The sequence below is a fragment of the Pituophis catenifer genome, unplaced genomic scaffold, assembly GCF_029215685.1.
Source record: "Pituophis catenifer annectens isolate HBS135680 unplaced genomic scaffold, rPitCat1.0.hap2 SCAF_1, whole genome shotgun sequence".
NCBI lineage: Eukaryota > Metazoa > Chordata > Lepidosauria > Squamata > Colubridae > Pituophis > Pituophis catenifer.
In genome coordinates this window covers 218,334,556-218,360,385 of record NW_027256881.1, presented here as the reverse complement: position 1 = coordinate 218,360,385, position 25,830 = coordinate 218,334,556, and the positions used below count along the sequence as shown (strand labels likewise).

At 37.0% G+C, this 25,830-nt stretch overlaps 1 protein-coding gene across 1 annotated transcript in view; it reads right to left on the bottom strand.

Moving 5' to 3' along the window:
* NCKAP5 (NCK associated protein 5) overlaps positions 1-25,830 on the bottom strand; it is a 674,947-nt gene that overhangs the window by 210,202 nt on the left and 438,915 nt on the right. The window contains exon 7 of the mRNA XM_070957028.1: positions 24,008-24,154. Coding sequence (XP_070813129.1) covers positions 24,008-24,154 — 147 coding nt within the window. The remainder of the gene's footprint in view (positions 1-24,007; positions 24,155-25,830) is intronic.

The window sequence follows — 25,830 nt, the reverse complement described above, 5'->3', positions numbered from 1 at the left end:
GCTAATTAAATAGTCAGAATTTATAAGCAAAGCCCCTGGAAGTTTGAATTAAAACTGAAAAGATTTCATCATGCACAAAACTAAATTTTGATAGAAGATCAAAACCATATAGTACTGTTATGCTTCCTTGAATGGGAACTAAGGCATGGAGGAGATTCAAAATAAATGTCCTTTCCATTTTGACCTTAATTTATGCACAGTAATTTTTTTAGAGAACCCATTATTTTATTTTAAATCATTATTTTTTTTAATCTTGTAATTTGGAAGGAAAAAAGCTTTTTATCCAACATTTTATTTTTCAAGAAGTAGTACAGAGTGGCAGAGAAGAAGTAAAAGCTTATTTCGTAATAATGACTAAAGGATAGAAATGGAAGAAAAAATGTAGGATTAATGGAATGGCTGCCTGTAGATAACAAAGAAACACACGAAGACTTTAATTGGTAAAAATAATTTCTGCTAATAATTAAACAAAATGACCGTCTTCCCAAGGAAAATTTCATTGCTCTAATTCGTGCTTATACAGTGAGAAATAAGAATATCTCTGGCTTAAGCACTCTGTCAATATACAGGAAATAGTTCATGTTCAACCATGAACTCTCTTTGAGATTTGTACCATCATAAATTCTTCTAGGTGGCAGGATTCAATTGCATATGTCACATACTCATATGGGCTAAAAGCCAAATAATAGGGTCCCAAAGGTGCTTTTTCAAGAGGCAACTGGACTTTCTGGTTTTTCATTGAAATTGTTTGAAAACCCGAAAATCTAGTTGCCTCTTGAAAAAGCATCTTTGGCATAACCATGACCTGAATGACTGAGAATCTCCATAGCCAAATAATAGGGAAAATATATACATTTAAACCAAAAAGACTAGATAATACCTACTGACCTCAGAGGAACATGATACATGCTTCACTCTAATATCCCCCAATGGGGAGGTACTGAGACACAATATGTGGCAATACAATTAATATTTCATACTTATATTCCATTTACAATGTTTAGGGGAAATAAGAATTCAAGAGCAGGAAAAATGAAATACAGATTATTGCAAATCTGAATATTTAGTTCATAGTAACCCACTGTAACCATCTCAAATTATTTATATTAGAAAGAATTCTGAAAGGTTCAGCAGAAATAATTGGCTACTATGAAATCATAGTAGTTGCCAAATAGCTGGCGTTACAATCTAGGTTTACAGATCCTCGTTTTATCTGTATGCTGAATCCCATTCAAATGATTTAGCAAGCAGAAATGTTTTGACAAATATTAAATTGATGGCACCAGCAGTAGTTAAACCTGTTTTTATTTTGTATGAGGAGGGACTTTCACCAATTGTCTGTCCCCTGAACAAATACACATCCCTAAAATCTACTTGATTGGGTTTCTCAATCTCTGGAACAAATTTTGAGGGCCTAAAGATAAGGGATCATTTGCTTCCTACTGACAGGAATAGTATCGTCAATCAAAGATCTCCCCTAATGATATGCATTGATCCACTTATGACTTTATGACTGTAACCTTGTTGCTGGTATCCTTAAGATTTAAAAAAAAAAAAAAGATTTATACTGACTGTTTCCTAATGTGATTTGATTGCTTATTTGTTCCCTATGACTATCATTAAGTGTTCTAAGTGTTGTACCTTATGATTCTTGACAAATGCATGTTTTCTTTTACGTACATTGAGACAAATTCCTTGTGTGTCCAATCACACTTGGCCAATAAAGAATTCTATTCTATTCTATTCTATTTTGACTGATTTACTTAAACTATGACTGCCATCCCCCTAAGAATGATCTACACCAGTGGTTCTCAATCTTCCTAATGCCACAACCCATTAATACAGTTCCTCATGTTGTGGTGACTCCCAACCAGGGATGGGTTCTAAATTTTTTTACTATCGGTTCTGTGGGCGTGGCTTATTTTGTAGGCGTAGCTTGGAGGTCATGTGACTGGGAGGGCGTGGCTAGCTGGTCATGTGACCGGGTGGCCATGGCTATGTGTATAGGGACTACTCAGAGGGCTGAAAAAAGTCATTTCTGACAAATCCTCGCACTTTTGACTGGTCCTCACACTTATGACCATCCTCACATTTATGACCGTGCAGCATTCTTAACAACCATGTCACTCATTTCACAACTGCTTCTCACCATGGTGATAAGATACAGCAAAAAACGTAAAATGTGAGGACAGTCGTAAATCCGAGGACCGGTCAAAAGTGCGAGGCCCAGTCAAAAATAACTTTTTCAGCCCTCTGAGTAGTCCATGTGCACAAAAGGATACAGCAATAGAGAGGGATGAAGGAAGGGAAGGAAAATTAGAGTAGGAGTGAGGGTAAGAGAGGGAGGAAGAGAGGAGGAGAAGGAAAAAGGAAGAGGAAGTAGGAAGGAGAAGAAGAGGGGGAGGAAGAGAAAGTAAGAAGGAAAGAAAAGACAGAGGTGGTAGGTTTGAGGAGAAAGATTGCTGTACAATAAAAAAGATGAAAGGGAAGAAAACCAACCCCAAACAAATATAAGGATATTAAGATAAAGAATGAATTGTTAAACTTTAAAGAATAAAAGAGAACAAATATGAATAAATAGCAATAATTAGAAACACACATACAAACATACAATGTATTTTCTTTGAACAGAGTATTTGGCCGGTTCACAAATTTAAACAGTGTTTAGTCATTTCAATTAAATTTACAATTTCTATATTTTCTTTTTGCCATATTTATTCCTCATCTATTTTTTTAAAAAACCAATATTACCCTTCATCCTCATCTCTAATCTTAATCAAATTCAATTTTTCCCTTCTATTCTATATTATACCCCTTCCCATTGTCATCTACTTTTATATCCATCCTCACATTGGTTAATTATGTAATTATGTAATACAGTTGTTTAATACAAATTCAACATTTTAATATAAATCAATTAGTTATATAACTATCTTTTTTGTATATCAATCAATATGAACATGAATATTCCAATTATTTCCATGCAATCCAATTTCTTACAAATCAATTAATTATATTTACCAATAATAATAAACGAAATAATTTCCCCCATATATTCCTCCAAACCACAACTTAACCATTTCTGCTTTCAACACAATATACAATTAATAGTATCTCAATTATTACAATTCCCTAGTTAAATAGAGCTTTTTTTCTTTTGTGTTTTAAAATCTTGAACCTCCTCTTTTGCCCTAAATTTCCCATTGTTTGCAGTTTTGCACCTACCTTTTTTGGTGAGGAAAAAGAAAAAGAAATCTCTCTCTGCCTCATTTTGTCACGTTACAGCAAAACCCTGCTTTACTTTCAGTTTCGTTTTTTCAGCATAGCTAGGGGGAAAAAAATCTGCTCCTCTCTTTGCAGCTAGCAACAGAGCCCTCCGCAAAACAGCTGAGAGCAAATCAGCTGAGAGTCCGGAGGCTGATCAAATCAATTCATGTTAATTAACCTATGCTGAAGCTGAAAGGGGCTTTTTTTTTCTATTTTTGCAGGAACCGGTCTTCTCATTTGTTTTCTTTTAAGATCAGCTGTAGGGTGGCCCTTTGAAGCCCCGTGGCAAGAATTTCAACAGTTTGTTTCCCTCTAGCCATCAGCTGGGACTCAGGAGGCAGCAATAGATTGGGAGTGGGCGGGGTAAGCGACCGGTGACTGGCGATCCAACAGAGGCAGAGGGCAAGGGTGAGGGTGAGTGAAGGCGTGGGGGGGTGAGAGAGGGCTTTGGCGACTCCTGTGAAATGGCCGTTCGACCCCTAAAGGGGTCGCGACCCCCAGGTTGAGAACCGCTGATCTACACTGATATATGTTCCATTAAACCTCATAGATTTATACCCATGAAAGTATAAATGGGATTGCAAGATAACTCTGAATCAAAATTAGAATCTAAATTACAATATGCTTCTCAAATGTATCTTCTCTTCTTCACATTTTAAGATGGATTAAATTTACATCAAAAATACATTAATGTTTCCCCATTTTCAAACACTCATATGTGAAGGAAGCAAGTTAGATAATTCTGAATACTCAAGTAAATTAAACAATTCCCTGGGCAACCAATAAAACATTCAGATACATAAAGCTTAATTTGAATTTTAACTAGCGTCTATTAGAAATCTCGGGACTATTTATTATTTGTTCAGCTAGTTAACTAAGCCTGCTCTTAATTTGGAAAATAAGATTAATCCAGCAATGAATTTGTTCTTTCCTCAGCAATACAACTCCTCATAGAGAATTGCGAGACTAGGCCTAAGTCACCATACCTAAAAGTGAAGGAAACATATAAGCAGGATGGACAAAAGTCAGGAAAAGCTCCCTCGGGGAACTAATTAAGAAGGAACCCAGTCAATAAGGAAATAAAGGAAAAAATGTCACCTGAATCTGACCAAATAAGTTGGGCCTGAAAATATGGGAAGCCCACCCCAAAAAGCAAAACAAAGCAAGGACTTTGGGGGATAAAAGGGATTTGATGCCCGCCTACTCTTGAATTGTTTTTTGGACCCAGACTTAGCGGCTTTCATCCCTCTGGCTGTGCCTGGCAGCCTAGTTGAGGATGTTAGTTAAGTGTGGATAAGTGTGTGTGTGTGTGTGTGTGTGTGTGTGTGTGTGTGTGTGTGTGTGTTAGAGAGAGAGAGAGAGAGGGGGGGGGGAGAGAGAGAGAGAGAGAGAGGGAGGGAGGGAGGGAGAGAGGGAGAGAGAGAATATAGATATACTTTGTAATCAGTAACGTTTGCTGTTATTTTAAATTCACTGGGTCTCCATGTATTCTAAAGAACCGTTTGTGCCTCAGTATTCAGTTGAAAGTGGTTTGAGTATGGCAGTTTTCCAGGTCATGAGTGTGTGAGTGAGTGACCATAAACTGAATCTGAGAGCACACGTGTGTAACACAATCACTGTCTGATCATTCAAATTCAATTATCATATGCCATAAAAATTAAGGAACTATTATTTGTCTTTTTGTTAAAAAAGGAAAAAAAAATTTGAATGGGAGGGATATTTATATTTTGATCAGATAGGCTGGAAGCCTTTTATGCCTTTACATTTTACCTTTTATAAAATGTTAAAGAAAATCAACTGAAATGAACAGCTGATAATCTGCTACTTTTGAACCAGTTAAGAAATGGGGTTATATATCTTCATTTCCAGTAACTTTGCAAAAGAAAGACACCTGGGAGAATTATACATTTCCCCCCAAAACACTTCTACACTGAAGCTGTGTATATTGAATCTAGATCACTTTAAATATGAAGTGTCCTGTTTCAAACTTAAAATGCCACTCCCTCCCCCGGGCTGTCGCCAGCTCAGCTGCTTTGAGTGTAAAACAGGCCTTTTTGAGCATTTTGGAAGTGTTTCAAGCTGTCCACCTTGTCAAACTGCAATACCCTATTATCCTGAAAGGCATACTGTGAAAGTGACAAAGTATTTTACAAAGGAGGTAAAAATAAAAGAATCAAAAGAAAACATCCCAGTTATAGAATAAAGAATTTAAAAGCCAGGCGGAATAGATCTATTTTTTTTTCCTTGCACTGAAAAACTAATCATATTATTGGCACGACTAAATGCTGGGCCAAAATCTGTCTCTTACAGTTTCTTTCTCTAAGAAAGAGATTTTTTCCCCTTTCATTAGTGCTTTTGAGTATCCTTTTAACTGTTGTGAGATAGTAGAAGTTCTGTTAATTGTATGATTATTTCCTGATAAACATTTTTTCCATCAAAGTGCAGCCCTATGATTTTATGAATCTATGATTCTCTGCCTATCCTTGCATGATGACCTGAAAACTCTACAGGAAAAGATCCCCCCACAACACGCATGTGCATGCACGCACATATACATACACTCACACAGACTGAACAAAAGCAGAGGAAGAAGCTAGGGAGGACTACTAGGAAAATGTTAGCACAGATCCAAGTTAAAGGTCCTGATGCCATTGAGAACATTTTGTAAAACTTTTTGTTATAAAAAAAGAAAGCAATTTCTCTTCCAGACACTTGCCTCAATAAGTATATCTAAGAAGGGGTTTTCCCCCAAAAAAATCTTGCTAGTGCCTCATGAAACCAACTGATTAAAAAAAAAATCATATCACTCCTTTTCAACGTTACTCATCTATTCACTTGTGGATAGGTCCAGCCTTTATGCTAGGAAAGAGTTCAACTATCCAGAAAGGTGAAGGTAATTGGCTGCCACTCCCTGTGGTCTGACCTTATCTGGTGTTCATTGTCTAGATTATTAGTTAAGAACTCCTGACATCCAACTATTGTGCTGGAAGGTTTTATCTCCTTTATCCTGTACAGAGCCAACTGAATGACTTTCAAAAGCCTTGGCCAGCTGCATCAAGGCAAAAAGGGATGTAAAGGAGGACTTGAGAGCTCATCTATTGTTTTGGTGGCAAAGTTCTAAAAATACTGCTGAGGCATGAAAAGAGTCCAGCCTTTTGCTAAATACAAAAGTTCAGGTACATCCAGCTATTAGAGATACTGTCTCTTCTGCTTTTTTGTCCTTTTCTCTCAACTGACTGGCATTTCTGTTGTGGTCAACACAGACGAGTTTTTTATTTGTCTGTTTCAAAAAGCACACTATGCTTGTATTGATTCTATGTAATTAAAATGCACAATAACTGCATTTAAAAAATACGGAAGGTATGGCCATCTGATTTCAAAATCGGCCAGAAGGAATTATTAAAGCAATGTGCTTGTTTATTTATAACAGCTTCCTTCTCCACATTGCTGATAATCTCTGTGATCCCTGTTTCAGCAGCCTTTAGAAATAACTGTTGTTTTGGGGGACTTGGGGAGGGGGGCTACAGGAGGCCTGTAATCTCTATCTGTACACTAATATATATCCCACACTGGCTATGATGGGCTTGGTTAATTTCTGGAACCAAAGCCCTCCTACTCAGAGATCTATTAAGTTAGTTAGGGCTACAATGGATATTTGCTTACCTAAAGTGTTTAACACAAGAATTTCCGCTCCAGCATCTAAGACAGTTTGCTTAGGATCATTGTAGGTTAAAACAAAAAGCTAATTCTTCATACCTTAAGGGTCTTTCAAAATCCCCCATCTCCAAATACTGCAATCTGCTGAAGAGATATAAATATAAAGTGACTTTGCTTTTTAAAAAAGCAATTTAATAATGCCTGTAATAAAGTATTTAGATATACGATGAGAGTCTATGCTTGAAGAGGTGGCAATCATATCTTAAGCTTAGAAACTAAGCAGGGTCAGGTATGGTTAATATTGGGATGAGAGGTCACTGGGGAATGTTGGGGTCATAGGCTACACTGGAGCTTGAAAACCACTCCAGAACAAGGCAATGACAAATCATTTCAATAGGATTGTTAAAAAAACCCTTGCATAGGCATGTCATCACCAGTTAACTTGTCTCTTGAAAGTTTATCAATTTAAACTTTCAGAAATCTGAAGTAAATAGGATTGTTATTTTTTTTATTATGCTTGAGATCATATCAATTATATAACAGTTATTTCCTCTGCACTAAAATGAATAAGACTTATATAATTCTAAATTTAGTGGGATACTAGTTTTGTTTTAAATACTGACATGAAGGATCAGCTCTGGGATAGATTGCCATACATTCACTTCAATGCAAATCAGAAGACCAGTTCATTCGGATAGAAATAAGTATATAGATCAGTGTTCTATATAAATAAATGTATATAGAATTGTTCTGCTTTTATCTGTAGTGAGTATTCAAAATTTAAGAATGCCATCTCAGTAAAAATCAGTAATTTTCTTAATCTGTATATAACTATTTATTTCAGGGGTCGGTTGAACATGTTGTATTATTTTTCTAGAGTGTCCTGTTATTGATATTTGCATTGTATCTGACTCAGCATGATATGATAAATTATATTAATGGATCATTCACAGATTTGAAATAGAAGCCTGATTATAGCTAAAAACTTATTTATCAAAGGGTTTAAGGTCCTCCTTGAGACATTTCCAAGTAACCAGATAATACGTAGTACTTTGTTCTTTCTGCCCACAATTTTATTTGTTGCATGTCTAGTCTTCCTTCTCTAAGAAACATCCAAAACCTTTCTGCATACAGTTACCAATAATCCTCCCCCCCCCCCACCACCACCACCAGGAATACAATTAGATAGGATTATATATTAAACTTGTCTGAAATAATTGTAGAAGAACTCAAGTTTGAATTGAACTTGAAAGATTAGCAGGTCATTTTTCATTGTTACACTTAAGAAATTGTAACTCTCTCTATTCTTTTTGTAATGAAACAAGAATCTATATGTTAATTAATACATTTTTATGTACATTGGTCAGTGATTATGTTAGTAACATACTTATTAAAACTGGAGCAGAGTAGAAGAAAAAAATATGGCTGATCTATTTAATCAAATACTAATCAAATACTAGATAGGATTTAGGGTATGCTACATAAGAGATTCTATACTTACAGTCAGACTGCAACTTTCAGAAACTGTATTGTAACCGTAATTCATACGTGCATGAGTGTACACACATACACACACACACAAATCTATGATCAGTTTAAAAACTGTAAGTCCTATGAAAACATTTTTTTCATGTAGGACAATGTCTCTAATTATAACAAAATTAATTTTAAGGCATACTGAGCTTCAATTTTTCCTAAAAATGGGCATCTCTGTAGAAATTTTGATATGCAGAGAAAGTGTCCGTTCCTTCCACTGCCACAGCTTTACAAACAGACAAGATGGAATTCAAATGGTCTGCAGAAATCTAGAACACAACTGTTGTTTGGTAGGGAGGGAGTGGTTTCTTCAGGGTGTGTGCTTGGCTATCTATTGTAAGAATTAACCAAGAGTTAATCCCCCAAAGTTTTGCATGAAATTATCTTACTTCGATAATGTCTTCACAGGGTTAAAGTCTCCCCATTGATTCAAAAATCCCAGGGCAGCATGACAGAAGTACAAAGAGCATGAGGGACAAGGATATTAATAGCACGTTCATTATATATCTTCTTGCTAGCTAAAAGCACTTTAGTCTGACTTTTGAAGTTAGTTTCTTACGGAACGGTGTGAAGTTGCAAATTGAACAATAATATAAACATCTAACATTTCTGAAGTAGGCTTGTTAATTGCATACATTATTGCCCCTTCAATTCAATTGAGTCACAAATAATGTTTTCAGTTTTACAAAGCTTCAAAATGTTATTGGTTACTGAAAGGCCATCTGTGCTAATAATTTGAAATTGGGCATTTTATGAACCTGAATGTGACCCCAAAATTTTTCAAGGAGGCAAGGCCAAAAGGATCATTTTCAAATTTGGAAGGTATCTTAAACCCCTGTGCAATTCCCAAAATGCAAAAAAAATAAAAAAATAAAAAATCCACCTATTCTGTTGATTCCCTCCTCTGTTGTAAATCTGCAATTAGACTCTATTTTTGTGCTATAACTTTACAAAAAAAATTAATGTGTACTGATGAAGAAAAAAATCATCAATGACTTACGATGGGAATTCCAGGCTCTATTACTGTCATAAATTGAGGTAGTAAGGAGATACAGAGATCTCTAACGCCACTGGTCTTCCAGATTATTTGCCCAGATATGATATCATTGTTTATCTTACTATTAACTAATGTGACAATTAACATTTCTTTCCTTACTTCCATAATGCCCATATGTCACTTTCTGCATTGTTTTTTGTTTTCTAAATTTCCCACCTCTGTCTTTCTGAAGATCTCAGACTCCATCCAAACTTGACTTTCTTGTTTTTCTTTTCCTTTTGACCAATTCACTTCTCATTCATTTGTGGGTTTTTGATTCAGTCCTGGTTCTGTCTCTCTATATGACCAAACTATCAGAAAAAACTTTTTCTGGTTTCCCAGTTTTGTATCCCCTATTCTAGTGGTCCTCCATCTTTCCGGCTCAGTGGACCAGTGGAGATGGTGATGGTGGGGGTGGGGTGGGAAGATAGGATAGTTTTATATGCAGGCAATCTGCTTTCACAAATGTACCTTTTCTGCCACCTGGTTCCAAATGGGCTGTGATGTAGCATTAGACCATGGACCGGGGGTTGGGGACCCCTACCCTATTCCTCCTCTTCTATTCATATCCATACATTTTGTTGCATTATACAATCTATGATTTGCACATGTGGTGCAAATCATGCAGGTTCTCAGCCAATAACACAAAATAATTTGTATAAAAATATTTTTAGAGCTGTATTCGGACTGAAAAGATCAAGGAGCAAGACCACCATCAGCCACAGAAGCTCACTGAGTGCATTTCCATCCTCTCTATTTCAGCCCAACCACCTTCGCAGAGTTATTGATTGTAAAATTAGAAGAGGCTTATCAAGGCTACCTTGAATTTTTGGAGGAAAAATTAAATGTAAATCTAATAAGCAAATATGCAATTAAACAAATAATCTCAGTTTGTAATTTGTTTTATTTTATTTTAGATTCCAATTTTTCCATCTTGTTACACAACCTGTTTAAAATGTGGCAAGGAAAGACAAGTAGTGCTACACAAGGAAAAATAAAAGACCATTTTTATTTTCTTGCAAAGTGAACGAACCATGAATGTTGTTATAAGTATCAACTAATTATCAGGATATGGAAACAGTGGAAACTGTGGAATCTGTGACTATGGTCTCATTACCACAAGAATATTTCTCCAAACAGAAACCCATTGCTAAAAAAAATATATCTCTCTGAGAAAAAAAGGATTAAAAGCTCAAGGATCAAATAATTGGTTGGTTGACCTACAGTAAGGCAACTGAACACTTAAAAACTTCAATCATGTGAGCAGTGGACAGAGGGAGTAGGACAAAGTTACTATGAATCAGATTAACTGGAAGAAATGGACAATTGCTATAGGTTTATTTGAGAAAAAGCACATTCATTGTACAATTATACCTTGAGGCTTAACTAGAGCTCAATATGTAGTACATATTAAAAGCACAGCATTTCCTGAAACCAGCAGGAACATAATATTTATGAATTTATTACAGAAAAAAGAAGTTATCTTTTAAATGAAGAAAAAACAACAAATTACTCCTTCTTTCCATTTACATAATGTACTGGAAAATGTTTCCTTTAAAAACCAATTTCTTTTCAATGACCATTGGAAAGATTAAAATGAAAGCAAATTCTCTTTAACATTTTGGTTAATTTATAGAAAGTAATCCACATTATATATAGTATGCCTCATTTGGGCATTTGATAAAAATCATGAAGGCATGAGGTCTTTTACAAATAGCAAACATATTCTACGATAATATTTTACAAAGTGGACAAAAGGCCATTATATCAGAAAAGGTGTTTCCAGATGGTTTTTCTAGAAAAAAAAAATAGGTCAGCAGTAGTTCAGAAAACTGTTTTTTTTTTATTATTCCAATTTAGCCATGTGATTTTCCACACATTAAATTAGGCCTTCAATATGTAATATTTAAGGTTATACATCAATCTTCTATATGTTTATAATGCATCTAGGAAAGCCACAGTACGATTTTGTGTTGCTTGACTAAGAGTACTTTCTTCCTATTCTATGTTGTGATAGCAAGTGTGTCAATGCAATGCTTGAAATTTCCTCCAATAGCAAAGTAGTAGAGCAATAAAGATACAGCTCTGAAGTGAGTGAAGGTAGTCCTCAGTTTACAATGGAAATTGGAACCAGAATTACTGTTGCTAGGTGATGTGGTCATAAAGTATGATGTTACATGACAACACCTCTTAGCAATGGCAATTCTGGTAGTCTAAGTTGTTGTCATTAAAGGAGGATGCTACGTGGTTGCCATTTGTAACCTCCTGCCAATTTCCCCATTGGCTTTGATTGTCAAGCCAGCAAAGAAGGTTGCAAATCGCAACCATGTGACCATGGAACGCTGCAACAGCCAGAACTCCAAGGATTGGTCATTAAGTACCATTCATTCACAAGTTTGAACAGTCACTGAACAAGTGGTCATTAAGCAAGAACAGCTCTGTTAAAATTTCTTGAATCCAACTATGGCAACAGTATGCAACCAAACCACTTCTAAATTTATAAATTGTCGGGCGCAAGCAACCAAAGCAACACTGAGAATGGATCAAGTAGGTTTCATTATTGTTGATCATCAATTTACAAGAATCTCGCCAGACTGCCTGCCTTCTTTAGGAAACAGCATATATATACCTAAAGGTTTGACGTCAAACATTCCCTTCCTCAAATGGACTCTAAGCTGGAATGTCTTTTAACACACACACACACCACTATTGGGGCCTCCTTTGTTTCAGCCAGTGGTTACATCACTTTAATTATGCCAAATTCCTATCAACAGCAACTCAAGCAGAAGTCTCTTCTCTTGATACCTATTGTCAAGATCAAGAGTAAGGTATACTATTATATTTTCAGCATAATGTATGGATGTTATAGGAGATGACCAGGGTCAGCCTGAGGGAAGGGTCAAGTGGGTTATCAGTTTAGAATCCCTTTATGCCTACAACAGATTTATGTCCAGCCCTCCTTGAATTCTTCCTTATCTACCACCAATTTGCCTTGACCATTAGTAGTTTAGATTCTTGTTTAGAGACAGCATGTAATAAACTTGTATTCGTTTTGTACCTAACCCTAACTCCCCAACATGTGTCTCCAGAAGGGGAGTAGCAATAGTACTTAGCAATAGCACTTAGACATATATTCCACTTCACAGTGCTTTATAGCCTTCTCTAAGCAGTTTACAGAGTCAGCATATTACCCTCAACAATCTGGGTCCTCATTTCACTGACCTTGGAAGGATGGAAGGCTGAGTCAACCTTGAGTCTGGTGAGATTCGAACTACCAAACTGCTGGCAATCAGCAGTCAGCAGAATTAGACTGCAATACTGCATTCTAACCACTGAGCCACCACGGCTCTTAAAAGATAAAAGGACAAGATGGTGGCCATAAAATAGGAGCAGGGCTTTCACTGCATGGTTGTGGCAGCTTTTTGACTCGGTGACCCACATGTTATGATTACGTAGATAGCCACCATTGCAAAACAGACACATGAAAATGTACTTCATGATAATATATACCACATGTTTTGCTTTCTACCTATTTCATTTGTGTTTCAGTTCAATTTTTATATATGTAGAGAAGATTTTGACAGACAACTGATCCTTGCAAGCAGAAGGCCTGCAAATATCTGTATGTATATAACCTGAAGTTGAAATTAATGTAAAATGAAGAAGAAGAGGAAGGGAAAGAGGATACATCACAATAATGGGAAATAAGACAAAAAGCAAAATCGACTAAGGTTTGTGAGGTGGAAAGAAACAAAGAATTTCTAGAAGCTTTTAGCTATCATAGCTATAGGTTATCTAGGTTATTGCCTAGATAAAACATGGGGGAAAGGACTGTGAAAAAGTAGATTTTAGTAAATAATTAAGAAAAAAATAAAATCTGAAAGACAACTGAAAGGAAAGAACTATATGCTAAAGGAAATAGTGGCCAGAAAGAAAAATACAACTAACTGTAAATGTACACCAGGCATATGGCAAGGATATTGTGTGTTGTTGCAGGGGAAGAAACCTAGGCCACATTGGGATTATAGTAATTAGTGAAGCCTAAAGCCAATAGAACACCCAGAATAAATCAGGGTACCTAAATTCAATTTCCCATTCAGCTGGAATGTTCACAATTTATCTATATGTCACTTATCATCTGTCAATCTGTCACAGAGCTAGGGTGATGAGGATAAAATATGTGAACATTATATTGTAAGAGGATGCACCAAGGCTTAGGAACAATGGGAATAATTCAAAATATCACTAAGAAATAGCAAATGAATACTTCAGTGTCAAGTTTACCTAGAAAAAGTTTTGAGCCCAGCAGGGGGAAAAAAAAAAAAAAAAGATTCAAGCAACTCACAGAAACTCCATCTAAATGATTTCATCCTTAAATAAGGATAGGGGTGTTTCCTCGTTTAATTTTCAGGATTCTGTTTTTAACTCCCTATTTATTGATATTAAATGTGATTAGTAAAACTTCATGTGAATTGCGCTTCATTGGATTTCTGATACTAAAAATATGACATATAAATCCTTTCCCAAACATCTTGAATGGGATAAATATAAATCCTGTTCTAGCATTTTTAGTGTCTTTCCTTATATCGGTAATTTTATATGGATTTCTGAAGATTGGATTCCACCATCACAGTATTACTTTCAGCAATTTGGTTTTTAATTATCTATTAATACCTCCTGATCACTGATGGAAAAAGATCAGACAGTCAATACAAACACATTTGTATTGCCTTTCTCCACATTCACAAGTTTGAATGGTTCACTCTAAATGTAAAGTAACAATAGTGGACCCTAAATTCTGAGATTTGAGTGAAAGCTGAGAGATCCTGTTCTTCCTATGGAAATTTAGAGCTAAAAATTCTTATAATAAATTGATAATAAACAGTATTAATATTGGAAACTGGTAAAAGGGTATAGGTGCAATCATCATCATTAAAAAAAAACCTTAAAAGACAAAATAATCTTTATCTTTATCTTTTATCTTTATTTGATTTGTATACCGCCCTACTCCCGAAGGACTCAGGGCGGTGAATAGCCAAACAGTAAAATACATAAATACAAAATTTAAAAAACAGGATAAAATCTAATTAAACAATTTGGCCCAGACAAATTAAAACACCCCAATCATTTAAAAAACAGATTAAAATTTGCATATTAAAAAGAAAAGAGGGAAAAGATTAGGCCAGGCCCGCCTGGTGGAATAAAAAGGTCTTCAAAGCGCGGCGGAAGGTGTGTAGATCCGGGATCCTCCGTATCTCCGGGGGGAGCTCATTCCAGATAGTAGGTGCCCCCACAGAGAAGGCTCTCCCCCTAGGGGCCGCCAGTCGACATTGTTTGGCTGACGGCACCCGGAGGAGCCCCTCACTATGAGAGCGTACCGTCCGGTGGGAGGCTATTGGTGGTAATAGGCGGTCCCGTAGGTAACAGGTCCTAAGCCATGGAGCACTCTAAAGGTGGTAACCAAAACCTTGAAGCGCACCCGGAAGACCACCGGGAGCCACTGCAGCTTGTGCAGGAGAGGTGTTACATGGGAACACCATGTCACTCCCATTACCACCTGCGCGGCAGCACTCTGCACCAGTTGGAGCCTCCGGGTGCTCCTCAAGGGGAGCCCCATGTAGAGAGTGTTACAATAGTCCAGGCAGGAAGTGACGAGAGCATGAGTGACCATGCGTAAGGAGTCCCGATCCAGAAAGGGACGCAACTGGCGAATCAGGCGAATCTGATGAAAATTCCTCCCAGTCACGGCCGTCAAATGCTCTTCTAAAGACAGCTGTGAATCCAGGAGGATGCTCAAGTTGCGAGCCCTCTCCATGGGGGCCAATGATTCGCCCCCAATAGTCAGTGATGGCGCCAACTGACTATATCGGGACGTCGGAAACCACAGCCACTCGGTCTTGGACGGGTTGAGCCTGAGCCTATTCCTCCCCATCCAGATCCAATAATGATCTTCGACATCCCATTTTCGCCTCTGAATGAAAGACTCCTCCTTCCTTAAGTTCTTGATCATTTATAGTTGACATTTGCTCTAATTTCCCATTTAACATATGACAAATTAGAGCCAAACTGCCATTAACAGAAGGAACTAGATATTGCCAAATTCTGCTTGTGGATTGCTCATCTTGGTAGAAGTAAAGTGGTTGGAAATGTTCAAACTCCTAAAGCAGTTATGTCTACCAAATCTACTGCAGAGAATTAGAAGATTGTCTACAACAGTGTGAGAGCAATTCACTTGTGTATACATTATTCTATTTTCTATTACAAGGACCTTTATGGGAACAGAACAACTTCTGTGAAAATAATACAGTTTTCCAACTGTAGAACAACAACTATGAATAGAAAATCAACTTAGAACTAAGGAGAAATTTCCTGACAATTAATTCCTGACAGTTAGAACAATTAATCGGTGGAACAACTTGCCTCCAAAAGTTGTGAATGCTCCAACACTGGAAGTTTTTAAGAAGATGTTGGATAACCATTTGTCTGAAGTGGTGTAGGATTTCTTGCCTAAGCAGCGGGTTGGACTAGAAGACCTTCAAGGTCCCTTCCAACTCTGTTATTCAATTATATTCTAATAATTCTATTTTTTTAATTGTTGGTATTTTAGATATGGACATGTGCTTATAATATGGATGTCATATGCCCATATATTAGTAGCTTTAAATTAAGGATATAAGAAAGTACTTCCAATTCAGGAAGTTTCTGTTTATTTTTATTTATAATGCTATTATATTTCTGTATTAGTTTATGACTAATTCTCTCAAAATGGATTAATGTCTCCCAAAATACCTATTTAATTCATTATTTAATCTGCCAAAAATGTGTTAAAACATTTTGACACACCTGGCAAAGTGCTATATTTTGATCAGGACACTAGCAAGAATCATAGCATTTTATATGGAAAAGTGCAATCTACAACATATAGCATACCTATTTTAAAAACATAAGCAAAAAAATAAAATAAAAATAGAAGCACCTGGTTTAATTAGAATTTTCAAACTAATTTATTTAGATACCTACTGGAATATGATGAGAAGTGTGAATCTATTCATAATTATATGCATGTGAAAGGAATCTTCATTATACTACCAATGTGCACATAGCAATAATATCTGAAGTTTTAATTCTTTCTAAATCCCTTTTGTCAAAAGATAACATCAAATAAGTCTCACTAAAGGATTACTTTCTAAAGGTTTTATCTCTTTCAAAAGGCCAGAAACCCAGAGGTATTAATTTGTATTTTGCACAATTTAAGTTTCTTACTTTTTATATCATAAGTGTAGAAGTAAATTAAATGGGATTTCCTAAGCAATACATTTTCATGGCACAAGGGAGCTAAAAAATCACGCTTTAACAAGACGTCTAGCTACTGAGAACATGAGAGTATCAGCTTCTTTTGATTACAAATATATAGTATTTATAAGTCATCAATCCAGAAATAGATAAAGGCCATGACTGAATTGCTCAGAATAGTAAATCAGAAATGTGTTACATTCAGTTTTACCTCCATTCGCCATACAAAGAAATCAGGAACAAAGTATGAATATCTTCCATAGTTTTTGTTTCTTTATTTAAAAGGAAGATAATACAACATAACGGCAGTATGAAAGTACTGGAATTTCAGACTTGGAAAGACCATTGTGCTCAAGATATAGAGCATGGGAGAACATTATGTGGTCTTGGATTGTAATAAAATATTTGTTTATTAAATAAAGATATGAAGAACGATAGGATCATAGATAATTAAGAAATCCACTGTTGAAAATCAAATATTTTACCTTGCTAGACAGCTACAGGAGTGTCCATCCTTTATAGGATGCCTGTTTTCCATTCACACTCCAAGATAATCTTCCAATTAATTCTATTTTTGGAGAAAAATATGTATACATACACAAAACATACATAGCACAACAGAGCACAATACATTTTTAATCCTAACCTAAGGTCTTTGCAAAAAGTGGCAGTCTCGGTTAACATTTGCTAAACCCTCTCTGATTGAATCACAAATTAGCAGTCCTACTTGCAAAAGGAAAGGCTAGAGATTGACCACGCATCAATCTTACTGTTCTTTATCAATAAAGCAATTCACCTCATGTTGCTATTCTACAAATCTCTTTCAAGCGACATCATTTTTACAGTATTGCTGGAACTGATGCTTCTTTCACCAAAAGTGTTATTATGTTTTGTGGAAAGTTCCTTCCCAGATAATTGGAAGCTGATAGAATGCACTACACTGACGGCTAATCTTTTCAGCACCGGGTGCCGAAACAGGAGCAAGCGTACGGGAACCTTTTGCCAAAATGGGAGCGTGCACATGAGCGTTTGTGTGTGAAAAACTGGAAAAGCAGATGATCTTTCGGTTTCCAGTGTGCCAGTTGCTCTTCTGGTTTTTGGTGCGCATGTGCGCACGAAACCAGTTGTCCGGGGTGCATGCGCTGGTTCCGCCTGGCCTTTCGGGGGTCCTCACACCTCCCTGCCCACCCCCCCGCCCCCCTTGGAGTGGCAGGATATCCCCACTGAGGACCCGGTTCAACAGCCCTGGACAGGGAGAGAAAGTTGGGCAGGGAATGCTTCCTCCATCCACTGGAAAGCCGGAGCCCCTTCCCTGCCTCGAAGGTAAGGGGCATCAGCGTTCCCGGGCTCAGGTTGGGGGATCAGCAGGCGGAAGACCTTTGCCCAACTCTGGGCGGGATGAAGTGACCCTCCACCCCACCACCAAGAACAAGCCGGCACAGCCCCCCCCTTCCTGGTCGCTTCCTGGCCGTTGCTGCCTTTTACCCCCTCAGTGGCGTCTCCATGCTGCGCTCTCCTCTGGCCCTCCTGGGGCAGCTTGCCTCCCTGATGGTGACTCCTCCTCCTTTTCCTGCTCCAGCATCCCGGCCAGAAGTGGCAGCGTGAGAACCACCGCCCCCCTCACAGTGGCAGAAGCAGAAGGCAGGGTAGCCAGCTGCCAGCCAGCAAACCCTGCCCCGCTGCCCCTGAGCTGGCCAGGCGCTCTGGCAGCTCTGCTCCCCTTGGTCTTGCTCTCCTTGCAGGTTCCAGGCATGTGCATGCGCACTAGCCAGTTGGTCTTTGCGTGCGCATGTGCACCAGAAACTGGAAGACCAAATGGCATGTGCACCAGAAACTGGAAGACCAGGTGGCATGTGCACATGTGTGTGCTGGAAACTGGAAGATGTTTCTGGCACGCTCTTTTGGTTTCTGGAACTCCCACACACATGAAGACCAGCTGGCCAGTGCACCGGAACCCAGAAGAGCAACGGGCAATGGCTCTGTGTGCCACTTCTGGCATGCGTGCCATAAGTTCGCCATCACGGCACTATATTAATTAAAGAACTTATTCTTGAGAGTGATTCTTAAAGAAAACAAACAGATACTTCTTTTTCCCAATGTACTGTAATGTCAAGCAGGTTGCTTGAAGCCCTATGTACAACCAACTGGACCATTCTCGTTTGTTGTGCAGTCAATATTTAAGACACAAATGGAGGACTCACTTTTTGAAAATCAAACTAAGAACTACTACGAAGAAAAGTATCTCTTTTTGAAAGCACAGCCCCCCCATCCCCCAATGTGAGGCGAATAATGTTGTGGATAGTCACTGCTTGTGTAATTCCAATCATGCTGATTGCATCTTGGAACCCATTCCTTTCAGAAGCTTTCTTTCTTCAGCAAAAAAAAGGTATCCATTTTTCACTCTCACAACAAAGATTTCAGGGTTATTTTGCTGCTCTCCCAATTTCAATTACAGAGAGACAGAGAGAGACAGAGACACTATTAGGAAAGTATTTATGCAGGTGTGCACAGTATCTTACTAGGCCTTAGTAGCCCTTACAATATTTCTACAGTTCCCCTGTAGTCTTCTATGTCCTTTGAAAAATTGCTTTAGTATTGGAAGTCCCTCTAGAATTGGAGTGGGGGGAGATGACAATGAGGGATAAGGATGAATGTGGAAATTAATCAAACTTGTCTCTTTTGTTCAGGGGAATAAAAATTCTGTGTCATTTTGATGCTCCATGTATTATGCTGGGTTCCTATCACCTAATTCCATGTACAAAGGCAGTCACCTCTCTAGATACCTGTTAAATAAGTGGTACAATAATGCATTCTTGACTTTTACTAGGAATAGATGCATTTGTCTTTTTCTTTATACTACCTGACCAAGGGAATAAAGACTTTATATCCGTTCAGAGATATAAAGTCAGCGACATCAACAAAAAGGGATTTAATTTGGATCCAAGTCACAATCGATGCAAACCAGGACAAACTTATCACTACTACATCACATAAATTAGAATAAACATCCCTGTTCTAGCTGCAGTTCTCAAGATCTTTGAATCCCATTTCCATTTTAACAGAAGTTCACAATACAAAAGACTTTAGCTTATTATGATATCTGATTTTTTTTAAAAAAAGAACATGAACAGATTTTTAGAGCAGACATGGGTGCTGGATAGTTTTCACATACTGCAAGATAATCAGATTAGTCACTGCACCAGTTGTAACTTTACTAGGGGCTTTCATCTTTATTTCCTTTCCCATTCTTGTGTTTTCTCCTTTCCTCCTAAATAGGCCCTATTAAGGCCCTTTGCCATTATTTCTCTAACTGCTGCACAATAGCTTTAGAGGGTTTTTCACCTTAATGAGTGTGAATGAATCATGTGGTAGAAACTCTAGCTAGACTGGAGAGAGGGTTAAGAGAGGGTTGAGCTTAGAGTCTTTGCACTGCAGAAAGCAAGAAGGCCTGACCGTCTAAAGAATCCCTGAAGCCTTATCTGACCCTTCCCAAGGGAATTTAGTCAATCTGGTGCTTGGATCTAGAGGGAGCACTGTTTTATACAAAGGATAATGCAGACACTCATAGATGGCATATAAACACATATTTGTATATCTGGATTTTGTCAATTAAAGGTTATTTAATTAGTGAAGTTTATTTTTAAAAAAATGGGCAGAGAGAACAGTGCCAAAGAAATTTTACAATCTAAAATGTATATTAGCATATTATAGCCCTTATTTGTTCAACCGTACTAATTAGATAATTTGCATAATCTGTGTCCCCTTATTTATACAATTTTATTCCTTTATTTATATTATACCATTTCCTATAGATAGTAAGGCTTACTATCTAAACAAATTAAAAAGCAAATTTTTGTTCCATCCAATCTATTAATGAAATACAACAATTAATTATTCTTATGACAAAAAATTAAATCAACTGATTATACGATAGTAAAATGTATGACTCCTGATAAACTTCAGAGCTTTGGAGCAAGTTTTAAAAAATCTTAATTTCTGAAGCACAAATACACAAGGCTAAGAGTGTATACTATAAAGCCAACATACAATTAGCAGCACCTTATTCTAATTATCTTTGATATAAAAAAGTTATAAAAGTTGGTCTGTAGTTCATTTTTCTCCATGGATTACTTCTTGGATTGCTTCTGTAGATTAATTTTGGAAGCACTGGTACATTCTTTTTTATTTTTAAAAGCAAGCTACCGCACAAAACTAAAATCAATGAAGAAATCCTATTTGGTGACCTTCCACAGCCAAGATTGCGTCTTAAAAATGTAATGAGTTTTCCTCCTCTCTCTTATAACAATTGGCAATAACTGATACAGCGCTATGATTTCATTTAAACAAGAAAAGAAAAACTATGCAAACTACACTAACCATTCATTGGGAACGCACTGAAAAATATACTAGAAGGACGAGAATGCAGTATTAGCTCCTCTACAATTGATTAAAAATTAGAAAAATTAAGCAACACAAAGGTAAACAAAAGTATTTATTCACATTTTGGAATGTAGCTATTGAAGCTATAAAGTAAGATATGGTGTGATTTCAACTGCAAGGGTTGCATACTTGAAAAGTCCCAAATTTATGAAATAAGATTTGATAAAGTTAAGAACTTATGGAAAAAATCAAGGTTAAAACTATGAGACAGATAAAATCACGATTCAAACTGTTAAAAAATTCCTCAAACTGTATTTTTAAAAACATAGTAAACATTATGCTGTATAAGCATATAATGAATGAAATTATAAGCCAGTTTTAAGTATTTTTACTGATATCATGACCATTACACCTAATCATTTTCTAAATGTGTACATTTGTACAATATAATATTGTGGCTAGGTGATTAGGAAGAAATGTTTAAATTGTTTATTTTTTTTCCTAAGTAGATCCATGGTAGTCATGAACTCCTAAGACACTTCTCAGAGACCTGTATCATTATGTATGTTGAAATTCCTGATAGCCTTGGTACTACATATGACTATGTAGCAAAGCAGTGCCTTTCAAACTGTATTCAAGGCTTGTTGTTGGGACCTATTACCAGAGGTGGGCTGTGACTGGTTCACACCAGTTCTCCCAAACCAGATGTTAATTTTCTGAGCAGTTTGGAGAACTCTTTTCCCACTTTACAGGGCTAATCCTGCAAGGGAGGCAGGAAAGAAACATTGTGGTATGCCTGTATTTCTAGCCTAATCCTTATCTTAATTGCCTTGCTGCTTTAAGTGTTTTCAGAAACTGCCTCTGGGTTAAGCTTGTTACATTGTAAGCCTTAATGGTTCTTGGCAGTATGTCCAGACTTTCTGTCTATAGACTGACCTTGTCCAGAGTTTCCCCCACCTCGAGTTTTTTGTGGTACTTTTATTCCTGGGGCTTGACTTCCTTAAAGATTGCTAAAGGGTTGTTTTAAACTTTTTTGGAGTATACTTCCAACACGGTTGGAACACCTATTTACAGAATGGTTAGCATAGCTATAGAAGAAATGGATGAGAGGCAGGATGCAAGCTTGGCATTCTGTTTGATTTTTTTACTGCCTTTCTGAGGGCATGTGATCTTTCCTTAAATCTCGATGATTACCTAAGGATATCTTGTGAGGTGAGTGAGACAAGCTGGCTTCTTTAAGTGGTGCAAATGGATCTAATGATTGCTTCTCCTGGGTTGGAAACTGTGCTTTGTCAGTTCACTGAGCACAGGAGTCTCTTGTCTATGGGGATTCTTCAGTCATCCAGGTCATGGTTGTCCCAAAGTGCTTTTTTCAAGAGGCAACTGGACTTTCTTGGTTTCCAGAAAGTCCAGATGCCTCTTGAAAAAGCAACTTTGGGACAGGAGTCTCTTGCATTGCTTCAGAGTGGGCAAGGCACATTATTGCTCACTGATAATAATTGGATCCTCCTTCCAATTTGTTTTAGTTTTCTCTCATGATAATATGGCATAGTAACATAGCACCAATTGTAGAAAGTTAGCGCCCACCCCCTCCTAGAAGAATGAAATATTTTGAGAAATATTAAAAAAGAAGAATGAGAAATGGAGAAACATATTTTCTTAGATGGAGAAAGCAACCCCTACCTTCCTTAATAGCCCACAGCAGATGTCAGGACTTAAAAGGTAAAGAGATAGATAGCTATATTCATAGGCAAAAATTCCCTGCAGCAAGGTCTGAACAAAGGCAGAATGGGATTAGCCCTCACTCAAGATGTTAATTTGTTAATTTGTCTCTTTAGGTCAGCATTTTGTAGCCCAAATATGCCCATCCACTTTCTGGAGAGCTTAAAAGACCTCTCTGCTAAAGAGTTTCACTTTATGAGCAAGAGTAACTTGGCTACTGATAGTATCCTTGTATTTTAACTATTTTAATTCCTCAATGTGCTCTGGCAACCTGTCTGATTTGTAACTCTGGGTTGCAGGTATAGCTGAGGAAAAGGAAGGTATTCAGACATAATGGTTTAGGTTTCCATGACAGCTTGCAAGCAAAGAAGCTTTTTGTATTTTTGTACAGGTAATCCTTGACTTAAAACAGTTGAATAGTGACCATTCAAAGTTACAATGGCACTGAAAAAAGTGATTTATGACCATTTTTCACACTTACGACTGTTGCAGCATCCCCACGGTCATGAGAGGGCGGGCGAGGTGAAGTGCCCCTCGATGTGACATTGAGTTGCCCACGCCCACTCAGTCACATGACCACCCAGCCACGCCTACCCAGCCAGTCAATAGGGCACAGAACTGGTTGTTAAATTATCTGAATCCTACCACTGGAGCCTATTACTACTACCCAGCCAATGACAGGAACGCTGAAAAGTGTATTACATTGGCATTCTACTAGTTACCTCTGATTTGGGAAGGCCTCATTCTCTGCCACAGCATGGAAAGTTGAAGGCGCTCTTTTGTGGCTTGTGCGCTAAATTAACACTTCAAACTAAATCATACAGACTATGTTTTCCGTATTAAAGTCTCTATGGCTTTGAGCTAGCCTCCAGCTTGGAACAACTTACATTTATTTATGAAGTTTCTCTTTAAGGTACATGATCCTTGACATTAGAGAAAAATAGCTTCAGTGATTCCAAGGTGCAACATTTCATTCATCCTGATCTAATGAATCATGATCAAAAATATTTTTAGCAGAACCTAGGTGAACTGAGAGAGATAAAATTTATACTGCACCACTATTCGGTGCCAATAAAAACCAAGACCCTGGATGAGAGATGTTTCTTTTTATCTTACCTCCAGAGCCTTCAGCCGTTCCAAGAGTAATTTTGTTTTGTCTCTTTCCTCTTCACTGCTGTTGTTTTCACTCCTTGAATGTTTATCTGACATGCAAATGTCTTCCACTCCTGTTTTGCACTGCTTTCCCTCTTGCATTAATGTTTCCTAAAACAATTAATATATTTTTCATCAACTAAAGGTAAGAATGATTGTTAGAAAATGTGCTGGAAGTACATTATTACATTAGCACCCTAACAGGAACTTTCTAGTATTTTACTTACTTACTTATTTATATTCTGGCCACTTCCAGAAACTTCTGCTGGCTAAAATCATAATCATAACATAAATATAATAATAAAAAAAACAACAAAGAGACAACAAATATACATATTAGGATTAAAAACAATCCATACCATGGTTCTTAATCCCCAAATGCTGATGTGAAGACATTGGTTGGAAGACATCATTGCTCTCAAGGTAAGAACAAAGATCAATAATGATTGAAATTCAAAGAAATGAGGACATGAGTGACTTGTTAAAAGCCTCCTTCTCTATAAAGAACCAGAACCAGAAGCTGGGATAGCCCTGAACCCCAAACTCCAACAGCCATACTTTCATAAACCTGCTCATTCAGAGAGAATGTAACTCAGAAGTGGTATATAGAGGCCAACAGACATTTTGTGGACAAGAAGCCATTTTGTCAGCCTATTTCATCTTATTCAGGTTTTTATAGTCTCCAAATTTCACTAGACTATTTCATTAGACTATTAATGGTATATCCTGCCTACCTATAGTAAGAGGTATCTAACTAGGTATTATGTGTACACTGAAAGTTGCTTACTCCAAACTACAGATGACTTCTCCCAAAGATTTCACAGAGATGTTAGATCACATGGGAACAACACTGAGCCTGGAGTCCAAATATATAACATCTAATATTTAAGGAATGAGAGAATGTGCTTTGTTCACAACCTGAATTAAAAATGATACAGAACTTACACTGAACTTAAAATCCTCATTTCAAGTTGTCTGTTAAGTAGAGTTACATGAAGGACCTTGTCTGCACCAGTGATCCTTTGGTCACCGGTTGAAATCTTCACTTATCTCTTATGTATTTAAAAAACGAGAAATAAGTTTCTCACATCAATGTACTCAACATGAATTTGAACCAGAATGAAGAAGCTCACAAAGCAATGCCATTCTATCATATATTTTGGCTTCTAAATCCTTATAGGAAATAAAGGAGAAAAAACTACAAGGACGTAATATATATATATATATATATATATATATATATATATATATATATATATATGACTATATATATATATGACTATATATATATATATATATATATATATATATATATATATATATATATATATATATATATATATATATATATATATATATATATAGAACAGTTCCAGCCTTAGGCTATAAAAATAATAAACTTATTTCAAACCTCTATGACCATAAAACCAGATAATTTTATCACCAGAACTGGCATTTAGGCTTGACGTACATGAAGAACTGCCAACCCATCTAATATTTCTTAACATATCCTTAGGTAACTTGACTATTTAACTTAGGTAACTTGACTATTGCCTCAGACAAACCAGTGCTTTTCACACATACAGCTTATTCTAACAGTGTGCTAGTGCTTATATGGAAGACACTCTCTGCTCTTAAGCACTGTTGTCCATTGTTGGCATCCTCTGTGGGTGCTGACAGTAACAGTGAACTCGAACAACTAGAGAAAAGATGTTCACAATAAACCTGCAAAGCATCAAAATACATGTGAAATACTCTACTTTTACAAAACAGTAATACATTGAAAG